Raw genomic sequence first — 17,509 nt, 5'->3', positions numbered from 1 at the left:
TTCCGCGTTTACGGAATTTTTCGTTTAAAAAAAGTCTCTTCATGGCAAAAATCCAGTTCATGCGGAAAGTGTGGTCCCTGATTACAATGTGCAAGTGTGGTCCCTGATTACAATGTGCAAGTGTGGTCCCTGATTACAATGTGCAAGTGTGGTCCCTGATTACAATGTGCAAGTGTGGTCCCTGATTACAATGTGCAAGTGTGGTCCCTGATCACAATGTGCAAGTGTGGTCCCTGATTACAATGTGCAAGTGTGGTCCCTGATCACAATGTGCAAGTGTGGTCCCTGATTACAATGTGCAAGTGTGGTCCCTGATTACAATGTGCAAGTGTGGTCCCTGATTACAATGTGCAAGTGTGGTCCCTGATTACAATGTGCAAGTGTGGTCCCTGATTACAATGTGCAAGTGTGGTCCCTGATTACAATGTGCAAGAGTGGTCCCTGATTACAATGTGCAAGTGTGGTCCCTGATTACAATGTGCAAGTGTGGTCCCTGATTACAATGTGCAAGTGTGGTCCCTGATTACAATGTGCAAGTGTGGTCCCTGATTACAATGTGCAAGTGAGGTCCCTGATTACAATGTGCAAGTGTGGTCCCTGATTACAATGTGCAAGTGTGGTCCCTGATTACAATGTGCAAGTGTGGTCCCTGATTACAATGTGCAAGTGTGGTCCCTGATTAAAATGTGCAAGTGTGGTCCCTGATCACAATGTGCAAGTGTGGTCCCTGATTACAATGTGCAAGTGTGGTCCCTGATTACAATGTGCAAGTGTGGTCCCTGATTACAATGTGCAAGTGTGGTCCCTGATTACAATGTGCAAGTGTGGTCCCTGATTACAATGTGCAAGTGTGGTCCCTGATTACAATGTGCAAGTGTGGTCCCTGATTACAATGTGCAAGTGTGGTCCCTGATCACAATGTGCAAGTGTGGTCCCTGATTACAATGTGCAAGTGTGGTCCCTGATTACAATGTGCAAGTGTGGTCCCTGATTACAATGTGCAAGTGTGGTCCCTGATTACAATGTGCAAGTGTGGTCCCTGATTACAATGTGCAAGTGTGGTCCCTGATTACAATGTGCAAGTGTGGTCCCTGATTACAATGTGCAAGTGTGGTCCCTGATTACAATGTGCAAGTGTGGTCCCTGATTACAATGTGCAAGTGTGGTCCCTGATTACAATGTGCAAGTGTGGTCCCTGATTACAATGTGCAAGTGTGGTCCCTGATTACAATGTGCGGTTCATCTGAGATGATACTTTACGCAAATGCATTAAACTCAGTTTTTCCACGGCGCTGCTCAATTTTACTTATTAAATTATTCTATAATCGTCAGATCTCACCCGATACAACTCGAGTTAGTCTGTTCAACAGGCCTTAGGTTAACGGAGTTAGCCTGTAAGGACAGGCAATGGTATTACCATCATACCATTTGGTATGGGGTTAGCCTCTTGTACAGTGCGTGGTGGTATAGAAACTATTTTATGTAGGTATGCAAGAGGTTAACTAGTTAGATTACCGAAACAACCAGTTAAACGGTTACATTTTTGGAGAAAAACTTTATACATTTTTTTCATGCAATAATTAATTAATTCATACGATAAACGTTTTGAGTGCGGCATACTGCCAACATACGCTTGCGCCAAGTTTAGTAGTTCCAACATGTCGCACCAACGACGGTACTAAATAACGTGTCAACAAACAAAGAAAGCAATAAATTAGTACCTTAGTGGTTACAAACAATGGGGCCTGTTTTGATAATTGGCATTATTGTTTTGTTTAAACTCGCGAAAATTTAAGTAGCGAACTAAAGGGATTGGGGACTATTAGCGAAGACGTAATTGACACATTTATCTTGAAATATCGGTCGAGACAATGGACGGCTTATTTTGATGTTTTCTTAACCAATATCCAACACTGATTGCTCGCGAAAATAAAGTGTTTACAATTAGTAACAATCGATCAAGATGTTTGACGTCACAAGATTTTGAGGCAAACGCGTACACAAATTGCAACATCCACACGCTCTCTGAATCCGGGGAAAATGGCTGCCTTGGTAAAGTTGGTAAGAACTTTTTTTGTAGATTTTTCTTATTTAGTTGATTGCAATGGATACATCATTACATTTGATTATAATTTAATATTGCTAAATAAATATTGATAAAGTAACATGATATGAACAATATACCGCTTTGGAAATAAGTCGCAATACTTTCAAGGGCTTAACTGACAATACAGTGACGTCAGTGTCCGTCTAAGATATATCACACTGTTTTAATAAACTTATAGTTATCAGTCTAAATTTGTAAATTCATAAATGCAATAGTGCTCGAGTTCCATCTGAAGAACAGAACGTCAACATCTAAATGTATCTCAAATTTATAACTCATGAAGTCAATTTAATCTGTGACATTTCAGGGGCGTAGCTGCTATAAGGCACAGCTGGCCCGGGCCTACTGTACACTTTTTTGAAACATGAACAATAAAAATGCTTCATTTTCGAAAAACGCATTTAAATGTTGACCTGAGTGGTGAGGTGTTAGAAATCTGCATTTCATATTGACATAATCCTCAGACAATGGATTCTGGTGGTCAAAGGACATATCTTCCAATTATTAACTTTTCTTCTTTCTATGTGCATAGATTCTAGCTCACTTCTTTCACGTGACTTGATGTTACAAGTTAACATAGATCTACATGTAGATCTACTTGTCTCCCTTTTAACATTAAAGTAAGTCGTAATCGGTTATCGTTGGATTTTTAAGAAACATTCCGAATGATGTTTATGACCGCGGATATTTAAAATAGAGCACTTGCCCCCGTATCCCGATCCATTGACTGAATCCGGGTTTGGTCCCTTGATGCCGAACAAAGACAAGATTTAGTTCTCTGACATTGAGATAAAACAGTAAAATATCTAAGAAAAACAGGCCAAAGTATTATATTTTCTTATCTTATTATTTGTCTAGATATACTTTAAATCTCACCACAGGCGTCATAGGATTTAAGAATGTTCAGGGGGAGGACCCCCCATTTTTATGTATCATATCCGGGCTTACAGCTAAAAAAATGCTAGCTACGCCCCTGTATTGAAGTGCTCAATATATGGGGTCACCCAATATATGTGTTTGTTTTTAATTCAATTTGTTTAAAGCTTCTGTGAAAATGTAAATATGTTATTTTTTAGTATGTATGTGCAGAATAAACCTTATAATCAATCTATAACAATCATTCAGTTTAATTTAAATCACACATGGTTTAGGTCTGCATTCATGTTAAAAGCCCATACAGGGGCAGTTCCAGGATTTCTAGTTAGGGTGGGCGGGATATTGAAAGATTTGCTGGGGGTCCAGGGCAAGGCCCTGCTAGGGGGTCCAGGGGGCAAAGCCCCCAGTAAGCTCCACGATTTAAGTGATTTGAAAGCTTTAACAACCACTTCTCGAGCATGTCATTCCTTATATACTATTATCAAAGTACCTTCTTATAATGCCAAAAAAGTGCATAGTTTATCTTTAAGGGGGCACCGGAAACTTCACAATTTTAATTATTTTGAAGGCTTTGACAACAACTTCTCGAGCATGTCACGCCTTATGTACTTTTATCAAAGTACCTTCATATAATGCCAAAAAAGTGCATAGTTTATCATTTATTGAGTCAAGGGGCGTGAACCCCAAGGAAGCTTAACGATTTTAATGATATTGAAGGCTTTGACAACCACTTCTCGAGCATGTCATGCCTTATATACTTAAATCAAAGTCTCTTAAAATGCGAAAAAAGTGCATAGTTTGTAGTTTTGGGGCTCCAGGGGGGGGGGGGGGCGGACGATTTTAAGTGATTTTGAAGGCTTTGACAAGTTTCAATAGGTGATTTAGGACTTGTAAAGTGTGAAACATCAAATGTATTGACTTTACTTTGGCAATTGGATCAGCCTATGGCATATGATTATGTTTGTTTTAAATAAATTGATTTATTTTATTTTAACAATAGTTGGGTATGTTTGGCAAACCCATGTATATACTGTAAATGCTTCTTATTTCACGCTGAATAGGTTTATTTTGGTTGTTTTTTTCCGTCCATAAAATATGCCACATCATTTTTGACTTTTACCCCCCACCCCTCCCCTTTTGTGTCACAAACTGTCACAAGTAACATCTTTGGGCATGAGTGGATGTACAAAAGCAAGTCATATCAGTTAATTCCAAACACAGGGATTGAGACGGCAATTGTTTTCGTTCTTATAATTGAGACCTCATTATACGAGTTATATAGTTAAAGATACTTTCACAAAACGGGAATAAACTGACATTTGGAAGCATGTCAAAAATTGATATAAAATTTAGTTTTTTTAGTTTTGCAGTTTGATGATAAATTGAGTCATGGATGATATAACATGCCAATCAAGTTTATTGATAAGCTATGTTTACGAGACATTATTCAAAAGTTTCAAAAGATGAATACAGAAAAACATTATATTCTTTTTATTAACATGAGTGAGGTCAAGTTTAAGATAATCTTTCAAGTGTTATTATGCTGCAGACATAAAACAATGCTTTGCAACAGCGTAATAGCATTCCTAGCGAGACAAATCATGAAAAACACATTCAAGAAATACACATTTCATGCTTTTTTGTCATAAAACTCTATTCACATGTTTCACAAAATGTTTGAAAAAAAATTAAGCCATTTAATTGTAAAAAAAACTTTAAAAAAAACACAACAGAAATGTGTGATGTCATCAATGGCCTGACCGCCCTCCCCCTGTCACAAGCTGTCACACTTTCTCATGCCTCCCCCTCTAAAGCATGACATACTATATGGATGCCCCTGTTCACAAAATAATTCAACCTGATTTGTTTTTGGTCTAAATCATTATATTACTACAGAATATTCCTTTTTCAGAGAACCAAAATAACAGAAAATCAGAAAGAGATATTATTAAAGTTCTTTGACGAAGGGATGATTTCGAAGGGAAAGGAGAAAGCTGAGTACCACAACAAGGCCGCCCAAGAAACGGGGCTAGACATTAACGTTGTCAAGGTAATAACTGTTTTGTATTCAAGGGATCTTTTTACTATTTGGTAAATTGACAAAATTCAAAACAGTTATTTCAGATTAGCACATTTTCGTTTTAGTTATGATATTTGTGTGGAAACAGTAATACTGAAAATTTACAATGATGTACTATAGCCATTATATGCATCTTTTGAAGATTTAAAAACCTGAAAATTTTAAAGCGTTGCAACGCAAAACGATTGAATAATATGTATAGTTCTGTTGTTACCGTTTAATTTTGTGAAACTACGAGGATAATGTTATATAAAGTATAAAATACGGCGGTCATACATAGTTGGCAGGATGGCCGAGCGGTCTGATTGATTTTTACTCCAGGACTCTGGGGGTCACTGGTTCGAGCCCTGATGCAGCAATTTTTTTCCCTTTAAAAAAATAAATCAATTCTTGATTTTTTACTGGAGCTTTTTAGATCCAAAGTTTACATTTATCAATATAAAGCATTAAATGACAATTTCAAAATATCCCAAAATCTGTGAAAAGGCCCCTTTAAAATTGACAATGCTGTTTTAGTTAAGTATTATAATCTAATCTTGGGTATGAACAGATTTTTTTTCTCAGAAAGACATCATCAAGTTTGTTTTTTCTCAAACACTGCACTACTTGTTCTGCAGGACGAGTGCCTGACAGTTTTGTCTTTTCACTCGTTCTGCAAATTATGCAGTCATTCTTCCAATATGTATCAAATAAAGATTGCAATGGGCTGATACAGTCTTCACGTTAATATATTTAAACCACTATCCCGAATTATGAAGCTTTATCTAAAACGGACAAAAAATGCAATAGCCTGACTATATAATCTAAAGAAGTGAAACAGTATTGCACTGCTATCATACACACCTTCGTGGTCATTTATTTATGGCAAGTAACCAATTGCCAAAACAGTACACTACGCCACAAAACGTAACAACATATACATATAGTAGAATAAAGCTGGGGTCAATAAAATAAATATGTTATTAATTTCTAGTAGCCTGAATAACATTTCATCAGTCCCGTGCTGGCGGGCTTATAGTTAGAGTGAAGACTGGGCTGATACTACTTAGAAAGTATTTCTCCTGAAATTTACTCAGATTAACACATATTATACACTGTACATGCCATATTCATCTAATGTGGAAAAATATGTCTGTGTAATCTCCATTTTAAGCTGTGAAATAAGTTACTTTGTGAGAAACAAAAAAATTAAATGTAGACGATTATTTTGCTTTACTGCATTTTGTGTACTTTTAAAAACAGGAACTTGACTTAAAATTATTTAAAAAAAACACTTAAACTTTCAGGATTATGAAGGCTTCATGATGTATGAAATTTACTATGCCTACTTCAGGTTCATTAGAGTTCTTCTTTCAGCATTGAAGCGTATAAACAAATGTATTTAAATAAAATAAACAATCATACTGGTAAAAAAATACATTTGATTTTAAAGAACATTTTCATTATGTTTATGAAGTGAACCATATACTTTTCAATCACGTGACATTGATTTTAAGGAATGGGTTGGGAATCATGCTAAGAAACTGTCAGGACGCAAATATACGTATGGCAGTCGCACAGCTGTTCACTCCAAAGGTGTTTCTGCATACAATCTGTATGTAAAAGAAACGAGAGGTACGTATTGTGTTTGAATTTATCCTATGATTGTTTTCATCAAGAATAATACAATTAAAGTTTAAAAGATGAAGAAAAAAGTTTAAAATGTTAACAATTCTGTATGATATTTTATTATGCACTTATGCATACATTTTTTATGTCCCCCATCACTATAGTGGGTGACATAGTGTTTTTGCCCTGTCTTTTGGTCTGTCTGTCTGTTCGTTTGGTCAAACATTATCCATATCTTTTGCAATATTGAAGATAGCAACTTTAATTTTGCATGCATGTGTATCTCATGGAGCTGCACATTTTGAGTGGTGAAAGGTCAAGGTCATCCTTTAAGGTCAAAGGTCAAATATATGGGTCAAAATCGCTTATTTAATGTACACTTTTGCAACATTGAAGATAGCGACTTGATATTTGGCATGCATGAGTATCTCATGGAGCTGCATATTTTGAGTGGTGAAAGGTGAAGGTCAAGGTCATCCTTCAAGGTCAAAGGTAACATATATGGGGACATAGTGTTTCACAAACAAATCGCTTGTTCCTTTATATAATAATGCCATTACCTACCTGGCGCTAAGGAAAAAACTTAATTGCCAATTTTATAACTGATTTGGGCTAGCATCCAACAGCGCACATTGGAGATACATTTGGTTGTAGAAATCAGGGGGGGGGGTATATTTCCTCACATGTCATCAGTGAACTGCATGTTAATCTTTCAAGTACCAGTTTCAGCATCAGTGGCCTTTAAGAAGAAAGTAATGAGTACACTGTGCTTTGCACTTTTGTTTTTCTGCAAAATTGTGTATGCAAAAACCTTCCATGAAAGTCAAACTCTGGTCAAATTCTTGATAAAGCACACTGCAAGCAGTTAAAATTAAACATTGTAAAGCACACTCCAAGCAGTTAAAATTAACAAGCCAGGTTTTTTTTACCTTATATAACAGACGCCGAATATCGGCGTCTTCCCCCACCAAACTAGGCTGGTTTTTCCCCTTTCAGAACCAAAAATTCCCCCCCCCCCCAAAAAAAAAATTAAAAATATTTTATTTTTATTTTTTTTTAAATAGAAAGATGTGTCTCATGATTATAATATCTCAATTCTATTTCAATTTAATCTTGCAAAACGTAATAAATTATGAAAAAAACAATGAATATAGTGCAAACATGTACAAACGTATTGTAATAATGAGAGAGTAAGTAAACAAATCCCCCAAAAAGGGGAAAGCAGCGAAAATTCCCACGCCCACAATTTTTCCCCAAAGTGGAAAATCCCACGTAAAATTTCCCCCACATAAGGGCTTAAGGCCCCTTCCCCCACGACCCCAAAAAAATCCTGCAAGCAACTACAAACTCATTTGATATATGTCTTTAGTAATATCATTTTACTCCATTTGCAGATTCATTAGGCCCTATGTCAACATGGGCAGAATCCTGGAACATGTTATCACCTACAGAAAAAGGTGAATATGCAGAAAGGGCAGCTGTCATAAAGGACCAAGCTGTCTTGAATCCAGCCAGGGCGATAAAACAGATGATCAAAGAGATTCATTCAAGGGTATGTATAATTATTCTTTCATGACTTTTTGCCAAGTATTGCCAATATTGTTAGTTATGAAATGTTGCTTATTGCAAAGACAAATTGTAAAAGGTTAGTTTTAATTACATATAAGTGGTGTATACTCTGAATAAATGATGCCTCTGTTATACGTATTGAACATACCCTCCATCTGCATTATGCATGTATTCATGTCCCTTTTTAATCCAATTGCAATGGGAGACATATTGAGTTGAATTTGTCTGTCTGTAAGTACCTACTTCGAGAACTTTGGGTTTCAAATGTCCTCTGTCACTAGTAGGTGCACTTGTCTGTCTGTAAGTACCTACTTCCAGAACTTTGGGTTTCAAATGTCCTATTTAACCAGTAGGTGGAATTTTGTCATACTTTCAAAGTTGAATGAATTTATTGTGTAGGTGAGTGATCATACAGCATATATAAGATCGTTCTGAAATGATTTTTGGCAAAATAATGGTTTTGTCTTGTTTTTTTAAGTTATAGACTCCTGAAGATTGTGTTTTGAACTTCTCAACCTTATTGATCTCCCAACTGGCGTATTGACACATGAATGAAAAAATAATTACTGAAACCATGTTATCAATTAAATACTGTTTCTATACAAATTGTGTTGGTCCATTAAATTGGGAATATACATTTGGAATCCAATACTTGGTTATTTCCAACATTGTTTACATGCATGTGGGTGAACTGTGATGTTTCTCTGTTGTAATATTACCTTTATGTGATTTACACATAATTTTTGTTCTACACCTTGACCAATAAAAGCTAGTGCAGAATTTGAATTATGTTGTGTTTTATTAACACTCATTATTGTTTAAGAATTATGTGCATTAACAGTTTGCTGATTAATAACAATTGTCAATTAGCGTAAATATATTTTGTGATGGGCATTGTGGTTTCCTTACCTCTGTTGTTAAGGCCTGTTTATACTCAATGTCTTAATTAAGGTGTTTAAGTTTGCAATAGTTTTTAAAACAAAAGTTATCAGGTGTAATCACTGTGTCCAGCGATATTGATTTTATCAAGCAATGGTAGTAAACACAATCGCACAATAAAATCTGTTCATATATATGCTGCACCCCGATAGTTACAACTCTAATTGCTTTTGATCCGCTTGAGGCATCACGGGTCGTAATTGCCGATAATTTGCGATAAGATAAGCAGATAAGCCAATACAGTGAAATGAAGTAAAAAAAAACACTAAACATTTGAGCATTCAACCAAAAAGTGTGTTTTCTGAAGAGTAACCAAATATTAATATTGTAACCAGTTAACCTCCTTAAGAAATGGATAACCGATAAACCGAATAACCGTTGCCATTGCAAGTCAAATGTTATGCAAAAAGTTCAAGTTTTTTTAGCAAAAAAGTTGTGATCAATTCTGTTATCGTAATAAGTTTATGATTGTGATATAAATATTATCCATGTTTTGTTCAACAGTGTATAATTCAATAATCAATTAATCGGGATGGGTAATAAAAATAAGTTTTAAATTAAACCTTATAAGTTTGATGCTCCTATGATTTGTGTTTTTTTGTTGTCACCCTTGTTTTTTATTTTATTAAACATTTGATAAAGCCAAGGATAAGTCTTACTTATATATAACAAGCCAACAAATCCTGAAAATAGTTGGCTTAAGTGTGCATTTGCTGTCTTTGAATTGACCAAATTGCCAGAAGCTCCAGACCTGTAAACAAACAATTAGGGAAACTTTATTTTGTCTCCGTTAATAGTTTTTTTTAAGATTATGTTAATTATGTCCTCCTTTAATTATGATGTCTTTACAAACGTAAATAGGTCATGTATTATTAACAAAACATTCACTTTTCTGTAGCTGGAGATACTTCAACAGCTCGGAGTAGACCTTGCTGTCATTGGAATAGAAAATGGCAGCGAAGTTGTTTGTGGAACTGGGTTGGTCCATTCATACATTTGCCAAAAACCAGAAATCATGCAGGATCTACGCTCATTTTTGTTGCGAGGTAAAATTATATTTAAATAAAGATTTTTGTCTTTGTAACTACATGTACTGTTAACAACATTCATTTTGATAGCTTTAAACAAATTGAATTGTACATGTTTGTTAAAAGTTTTGCAAACATGTGTTTACGCCTCTTCAAATGCTTACTAAGTATCCACATTGGTAAACAAAGACAATGTTACTGTTAAAGCTTCAATATCCGTCAGTCTGTCAGTCTGTTTGACTTTTATGGATCCTGCGATAACTTTAAAAGTTCTTAATATTTTTTCATGAAACTTGAAACATGGATAGTTGGCAATAAGGACATTATGCACCTCATTTCATTTGGTTCCTATGCAAAATGTCTGGTTGCTATGGCAACAAATATATATATAAATGATACTTTTGACAATGCTGGAGCCAATAGGGGACACATATTGCTTGGCAATAGTCTTGAAATATGTGGTGAAGTCTGTTGATAGTTAATTCTATATTGAGTCTGCCAAGCCAAAATAGTAAAGATTTTGTTTACTTGTGGGTTATATGATCCCCAGGCCCAGTTTTGAAAAGCAAACATTGTCAAATGTAGCTTATTTCTATGATCAAACATTATGTATCATGAATTGTGACTTGTAATTCATATAATCTCTCTGTTATTTGCACTAAAACACACTCCAAGTCAGAAGAAAATACTCGTAACTATTCGACAAAATCAGGTCTAAGAATCACAGTATTAAAAACACATTTATATTTGTCAGCTTTGTTACTTGTTGAGTCCCCATAGGGAGAACATATAGTAATCCAATTTATCCAGTCAGCATATCCATTTCAATGACAAGTGTCTGAGTTATGCAACATTTTGAACTTGAATGAATTATTTATAATTTGTGTATTATTCATTCTTTTTTAATTGCCTAGCTACATACGTGTTACAAGCAGCTTTGGGTAGGCAACAGCAAACAAACAAATGTTACGAAATGCCAAAGGTCTTCTTCAATGTTAATTATGGTGTTAATTTTAAGATGTACACTGAGAGGTTTAGAAAAACCTAGGTTAGCTGCTTCATGTTCCATTATTACAAAATGGGAACCAAATAAGTACAAATTAACATTTGTTATAATAAATTGTTCATGTTATCAGAGATATTTGCCGGTTTACATATATGCTATCATGTTTAAGAGTCTCACAGTGTTGAAGAAGAAAAAGAATCAATCAAAGGACTACGCAAGAGAGCTCAAGAGCACATGAACAGATTGTACAGTAAGTCATGTAAAGATTGTTGTAATCGTTTATTGATACAATCTGTCAACTCGTCTATATGTTCATTGTTGTTATGTCAATACTGATTTCCTTGAAGTCGACTTTGTGTCTTTAACCCGAGAAATACTCAAGTAAGGTGTAAAAATATAATTTAAGTAAATGATCATGTGTATGAATCTGTGATTTTTCCATGGCTTTAGTATATTTCAAGAATCATTTCTTGTAATCATGTTAATTCGTACAAAAAAAATTAGATAAGGTACTGTTGTAAGAGGTTTTTCAGCCAATATGCACTTCTTATTTTTCAAAATCAGTCCATAGAATTTACCTCCCTCAGACTTCTCCTTAATCACACACCTATATGATATTATATGATTCCTAATACTTCCTTCTTGATCTTTACACATGTTTGTTGCTTTATGTTAGAATTTGAAGATGATGACTGAGTTTCTTAAAACTGGCTTAAAAAGGGTATCATATAAATTTAAAGAATGTTTGTGACTTAAGTCTGTGTCTTAGTATAACATTGACTGGTGTTTTTTATGAAACAGATAGTCATGTATGTGACCAAAATATGACCTTATTATGCTCCCCATATATTCCCCATATATATATATATATATATATATATATGGTGTGCATATAGTTGCCAGTTGTCCTTCCTTCCGCCAAACTTTTTAATAGTTTCTCATATATTCATCTTCAATATTTTACCAATCTCTTACATATTTGGCATGTAGATACCTTGCATTGACCTCTACCTTTTGATAAGGTTTGAGGTCACTGGGGTCTAGGTCAACGAGGCTAATAGTAGATTTTCTCAAGGTCAAACTTTTGTTAGAGTTTTTCATAGCACCTTCAATATTTTACTCTATTACTGATCTCTTACATATTTGGCATGTAGGTACCTTGCATGGACCTCTACCTTTTTATGAGGTTTGAGGTCACTGGGTTCAAGGTCACCAAGGCTAATAATAGATTTTCTCAAGGTCACACTTTTGTTACAATTTCTCATAGCGCCTTAAATATTTTATTGATCTCTTGCATATTTGGCATGTAGGTACCTTGCATGGACCTCTACATTTTATGAGGTTTAAGGTCATTGGGATCAAGGTCACTAAGGCACATAATAGATTTTCTCAAGGTCACATATTTGTCCACATAATTAACCCATATATCGACAAAGCATCATCAGGGAGCTTCCATCACTATTACTGATATCCTTGTTGCTTTTGGTTACAATCTAGTCAATGCCAATTCAACCCTGTGTATTGCACTAACATCTCATGTTTTAGATGCTGCTACTGGAGTCACCACAGGCTTTAATTACAATAAGGTGATTGGACAGACTGTTGAAGTCTCAGGTCTTCCAGAAAGTGTGATGCCACTGAAGCACTTGTCTCATTACGGTGTGGACAAGTTAAAGCAAATTCTGGCCGTGCAGAAAATACAAGTGTACGTAATCCATAGATCTTACCATTTATATTGTAATGTAAAGCTAATCATATGTAATGTCTTGAAATGCAAATGAGGTCCTAAACTTCCACTTTAAGATCAAGATGACCATATTTTGTGTGAAGTTGGCAGAAAGTATATTTGGAATAATTGTTATTATGCAGAACTTAAACAAACAGCAAGTGTCACATAATAGAGTGACCCGTTACTCCCAAATCTTAACATCATTTTCTTTATTGTCCCCTACCGGTTTCACCGGAGGGGACTTATGGTATTTGCTCTGTCTGTCAGTCAGTCTGTCACACTTTTCTGAATTATACTTTTAAAGTTTTTCATATTTTTTCATGAAACTTGAAACAAGGATAGATGGCAATATGGACATTATGCACGTCATGTGAATGTGTTACTATGTAAAAAATTAAGGTTGCTTTAGCAACAAATATATAAAAATATAAAAAATGCTGACAATGGTGGAGCCGGTTTGGGACAGTATAATGATTGGCAATAGTCTTGTTATATTTTTTTACTTAGTGCATCTTGTCTTAAAAGCTGCATCTTTACATTAATTTATTTTATAAAGCATAGAACGTTTTATTTAATGATTATTTATAATTTGTCATGTAAAATAAATATTTCATAATGTGTGAAATGTTTAAACTGCTTTTGAATCCATCAAAACAAGGGCCTATATTCAGAGAATTTAAAAAAACTCTTGTCACAGTTTCCAAATAGAAAAAAAATGTATACAAAGCTATAAATACATTGGGAATAATGTTTCCTGTAAAGGTTAACACATTTTAAAATTAATACAAATAAATGAATTAAAGTGTAAGAAAAAAAGTTTGAGTACTTGTTCCGCTTTCGTTGAACTTTCATTTTCACTCGTATGGTAGAAACTTTAGACAAAATTTAGCATCTTTCAGTATCACTAGCATTTTAACTTATATCCTCTTTATGGAGGGTACCTAATAATTGGTATTAAATGGTCCAAGGAGACATTATAAACTGCAATCTTACATACCAACAAAGCATTTTGGGGGGAACCTGAATCATTCCATGTGTCAAATACCTGCTTTTTGGGCAAAGCTAACAGTCTTAATTATAAAAAGGCGTAACAGGCTCACAGAATGGGCAATACCAGATGCAATCGTTTATATTGCGTTCAGATAGCCTGGGAGACATAAATGCTATCAATATTTTTATATGCACGCCTTAAGGCAAATTATTTTAGGGCCCCTCCCCCTTCGAGATAATAACAGCTTAGCTTGCCCAGGGAAATGTTCCAGTATGCTAACAATCCTGTCATGTGAGTGATATATAAATAAAAACGGACAGACATCTTAAAATCAAAAACATATCAACCAAACAATTATTTTAGCTGTCTAAGTCTAATGCTTTTCACCTAGTAATCACTAATATTCATAACAACGTTGCGCTTGGGGCTTTAGCATAATAACATAATTATAAGCTTTATCACTTCTGGAATTGTTTAAAATGAAATGAGATTTGTTTTGTTCTCAGCTTTCAAAGTCTTATGGAATCTACACTAACTAGTGAACATTTTAGCCAAATTCACTCTTGTGTTGTAATATAGTATGCCTTTATTTACAGAATTAACAGACTTCAAACTACAAGTTCATTGAGCACACCAGTGGAGGTTGCGCCAACTTCGAACTGTACAAGTTCGTTGACCACACCAGTGGAGGTTGCGCCCACTTCGGACAGTACAAGTTCATTGACCACACCAGTGGAGGTTGAGCCCACTTCAGACAGTACAAGTTCATTGACCACACCAGTGGAGGTTGCGCCCACTTCAGACAGTACAAGTTCATTGACCACACCAGTGGAGGTTGCGCCCACTTTGGACAGTACAAGTACATTGAGCACACCAGTGGAGGTTGCGCCCACTTCGGACAGTACAAGTACATTGAGCACACCAGTGGAGGTTGCGCCCACTTGTGATATCAGTTATGATGAATGGATGGAAACACAAGCAACTACCTTTATATCATTAATGACTAAACAAGAGGCGGTGGAGACAACTACTGACATTTTCACTGTTGAAACCTTACTGGATGAAAGGAAGGTAGGAAGAAAGGTCCAGTATCTGGTGAAGTGGGAGGGTTATTTAGAACCAACCTGGGAAGACAAAAGAAACATCATAGACAAAAGCTTACTAAAAAACTTCAAGAAACAAAAAATCTGTTAATTGGATTTAATAATAACAAGAATAAGTAATCTTTTGTCAATATCAAATGATAATCATCCATTTACCAAACTGTATTTCATTAGGTCTTGTTGTGTCATTTTCCCTTAAATACGGTTAACTTAATTTTTTAACATTCAACTGTCATTTTGGACAAACTGAACAAGACTTTTTGTTATAGCTAGGGTATACTTGATTTTAACTGTATGTGATATGCGTTGTGTGTGTTTTATGACCATTTCATGTGTTATTTAAAGATAATATCTGTGTGTATTTACATTGAATATTTGGCTTAGAGTTCTTACTTGCATTTTAAAAAGAATATGTGAAAAACTTTGTTAATGTACAAATAATAATTTTATAACATGTTCATCCGTCTGTCAGTCCGACATTCTGTTTCCGGATTTTTGGTGTGTTATTCTACCTGCATGACTAAAAGATCTCTAGAATAACAGTATTGAGGACCTTTTTGCTCAAAAGTTCAAGATTTATACCTGATTTTTTGGTGTGTGTTAGTCTACCTGCATGACTAGCAATTATTTATTTTCATTTTAATTTGTGATATCTTGAATGCAATATATTTGCTTTTTATAGTTATAATGGATCTCAGGTTTCATGATTCAATAAAATAATCATTATTTTGGTATATAATGATTCATGGCAGAATGATAACATTTGTATAAATAAGCTGGTGTTTTCAACTTCTCTTTAAGTAATCGGTGGATATCGCTCAATTTTTCACAGTTGAATGACATTGATGCTAGATGAAATATACAACAATTTAAGTGAATGTTTCTGTTTCCAAACATAAGTTGTGGGTCATTCCGGGTTGGTGACACATTTCTAATTGCCAATTGGATAACATTTTGTGTATTTGGTGATATTTTATATGGTTTCTAAAACATGAATATCCTATGTAGTGTTTATGTTTTCAAATGTTTAAATGTAAAGTAAAAATAAAATGAATAAAATGCTGTATAAAAATGCGTTTGGTAATAAGCGCATACAACTAACAGGAGAATGTTCGACAGAAATACATACTTTCTCACTTACGTATGCACACATGCACATGCACACACATATGCATACATTCTTACACACTCATGTATCTGCCAAGCAACTGCTAGACGGACAGTGTATTGTTTGATGTTATATTTAAGGTTTTAACAGTCGGGTATCTCAATTGTCAATGCAAAATGCAGGTCTAAGCGAGAACCGTCATTACTCGGACACTTAAAAATTATAGTTTTTGGTGTCTGAAACTTCAGAGACAACAAGATGTGTTTGTGAAACACAATGTCCCCCTATATCATGTTTGACATTGTAGGATGACCTTGACCTTGTGAAGGATGACCTTGACCTTTCACCACTCAAAATGTGCAGCTCCATAAGATACACATGCATGCCAAATATCAAGTTGCTATCTTCAATATTGCAAAAGTATTCATAAAATGAGCGATTTTGGCCTCATATAATTGACCTCTGACCTTGAAGGATGACCTTGACCTTTCACCACTCAAAATGTGCAGCTCCATGAGATACACATGCATGCCAAATATCAAGTTGCTATCTTCAATATTGCAAAAGTATTCATAAAATGAGCGATATTGGCCACATATATTTGACCTCTGACCTTGAAGGATGACCTTGACCTTGACCTTTCACCACTCAAAATGTGCAGCTTCATGAGATACACATGCATGCCAAATATGAAGTTGCTATCTTCAATATAGCAAAAGTTATTGCAAAATGTTAAAGTTGGCGCAAACAGACAGACAGACCAACAGACAGACAGGGCAAAAATAATATGTCCCCCACTACTATAGTGGGGGACATAAAAGTACATGTAGCTGCTATGCAAACACCTTGACTGATTTGGGGAATGGATTATGTCCATTTTTGCAAATGATTGCAATCATGAAATCAAGAAAGAATTTCATGTTTATAATATATAAATGTTTTATTGTACAGTTTGTACAACTATCGAAACATGTGATTCTCTCATCTATGAGAACTGATGTTCAATTATAGTATTATACTCGTAATTTAAAATAGTTTTTTTACTATTTATTAAAGCTGGATAGTATTAAGGTCAGTCGAACAGCTGATTCACTTATTGTTAGGACATGGTTGAGTTAATCCCTCACCGGAATAAACCCCCTTCGGAAGAAATCCCCTTCCCTAAAAACGGCATAGCGGAACAAAGCTCCTTGCATATTTTGCATACACGGAACAAACCCCCTTCCATAGCGGAAGAAACCCCTTTCCCTAAAATGACTCGATGGACGACGTGAATTTTAGTTTAGTTTGAGTGCAGATTAATTCATACGACACACAGACACAATTTTGTTATACGGCTCATTTCGGGACATTACGGGACAGTCT

General features: G+C 35.0%; 1 protein-coding gene across 1 annotated transcript; it reads left to right on the top strand.

Annotated features, from left to right (window-relative positions):
* Positions 1-2,040: 2,040 nt before the first annotated feature.
* LOC127839529 (uncharacterized) lies at positions 2,041-15,308 on the top strand. Its single transcript, XM_052367920.1, has 8 exons — positions 2,041-2,061; positions 4,896-5,033; positions 6,560-6,677; positions 8,066-8,223; positions 10,078-10,225; positions 12,759-12,918; positions 14,530-14,671; positions 14,720-15,308. The coding sequence occupies exons 1-8, from the start codon at positions 2,041-2,043 to the stop codon at positions 15,125-15,127; spliced, it is 1,293 nt and encodes a 430-aa protein (XP_052223880.1). The 3' UTR covers positions 15,128-15,308.
* The last annotated feature ends 2,201 nt before the right edge of the window (positions 15,309-17,509 follow it).

The sequence above is a fragment of the Dreissena polymorpha genome, chromosome 7 (assembly GCF_020536995.1).
Source record: "Dreissena polymorpha isolate Duluth1 chromosome 7, UMN_Dpol_1.0, whole genome shotgun sequence".
NCBI lineage: Eukaryota > Metazoa > Mollusca > Bivalvia > Myida > Dreissenidae > Dreissena > Dreissena polymorpha.
The sequence above is the reverse complement of the archived record's forward strand: the minus strand, read 5'-3'. Positions and strand labels throughout refer to the sequence as shown.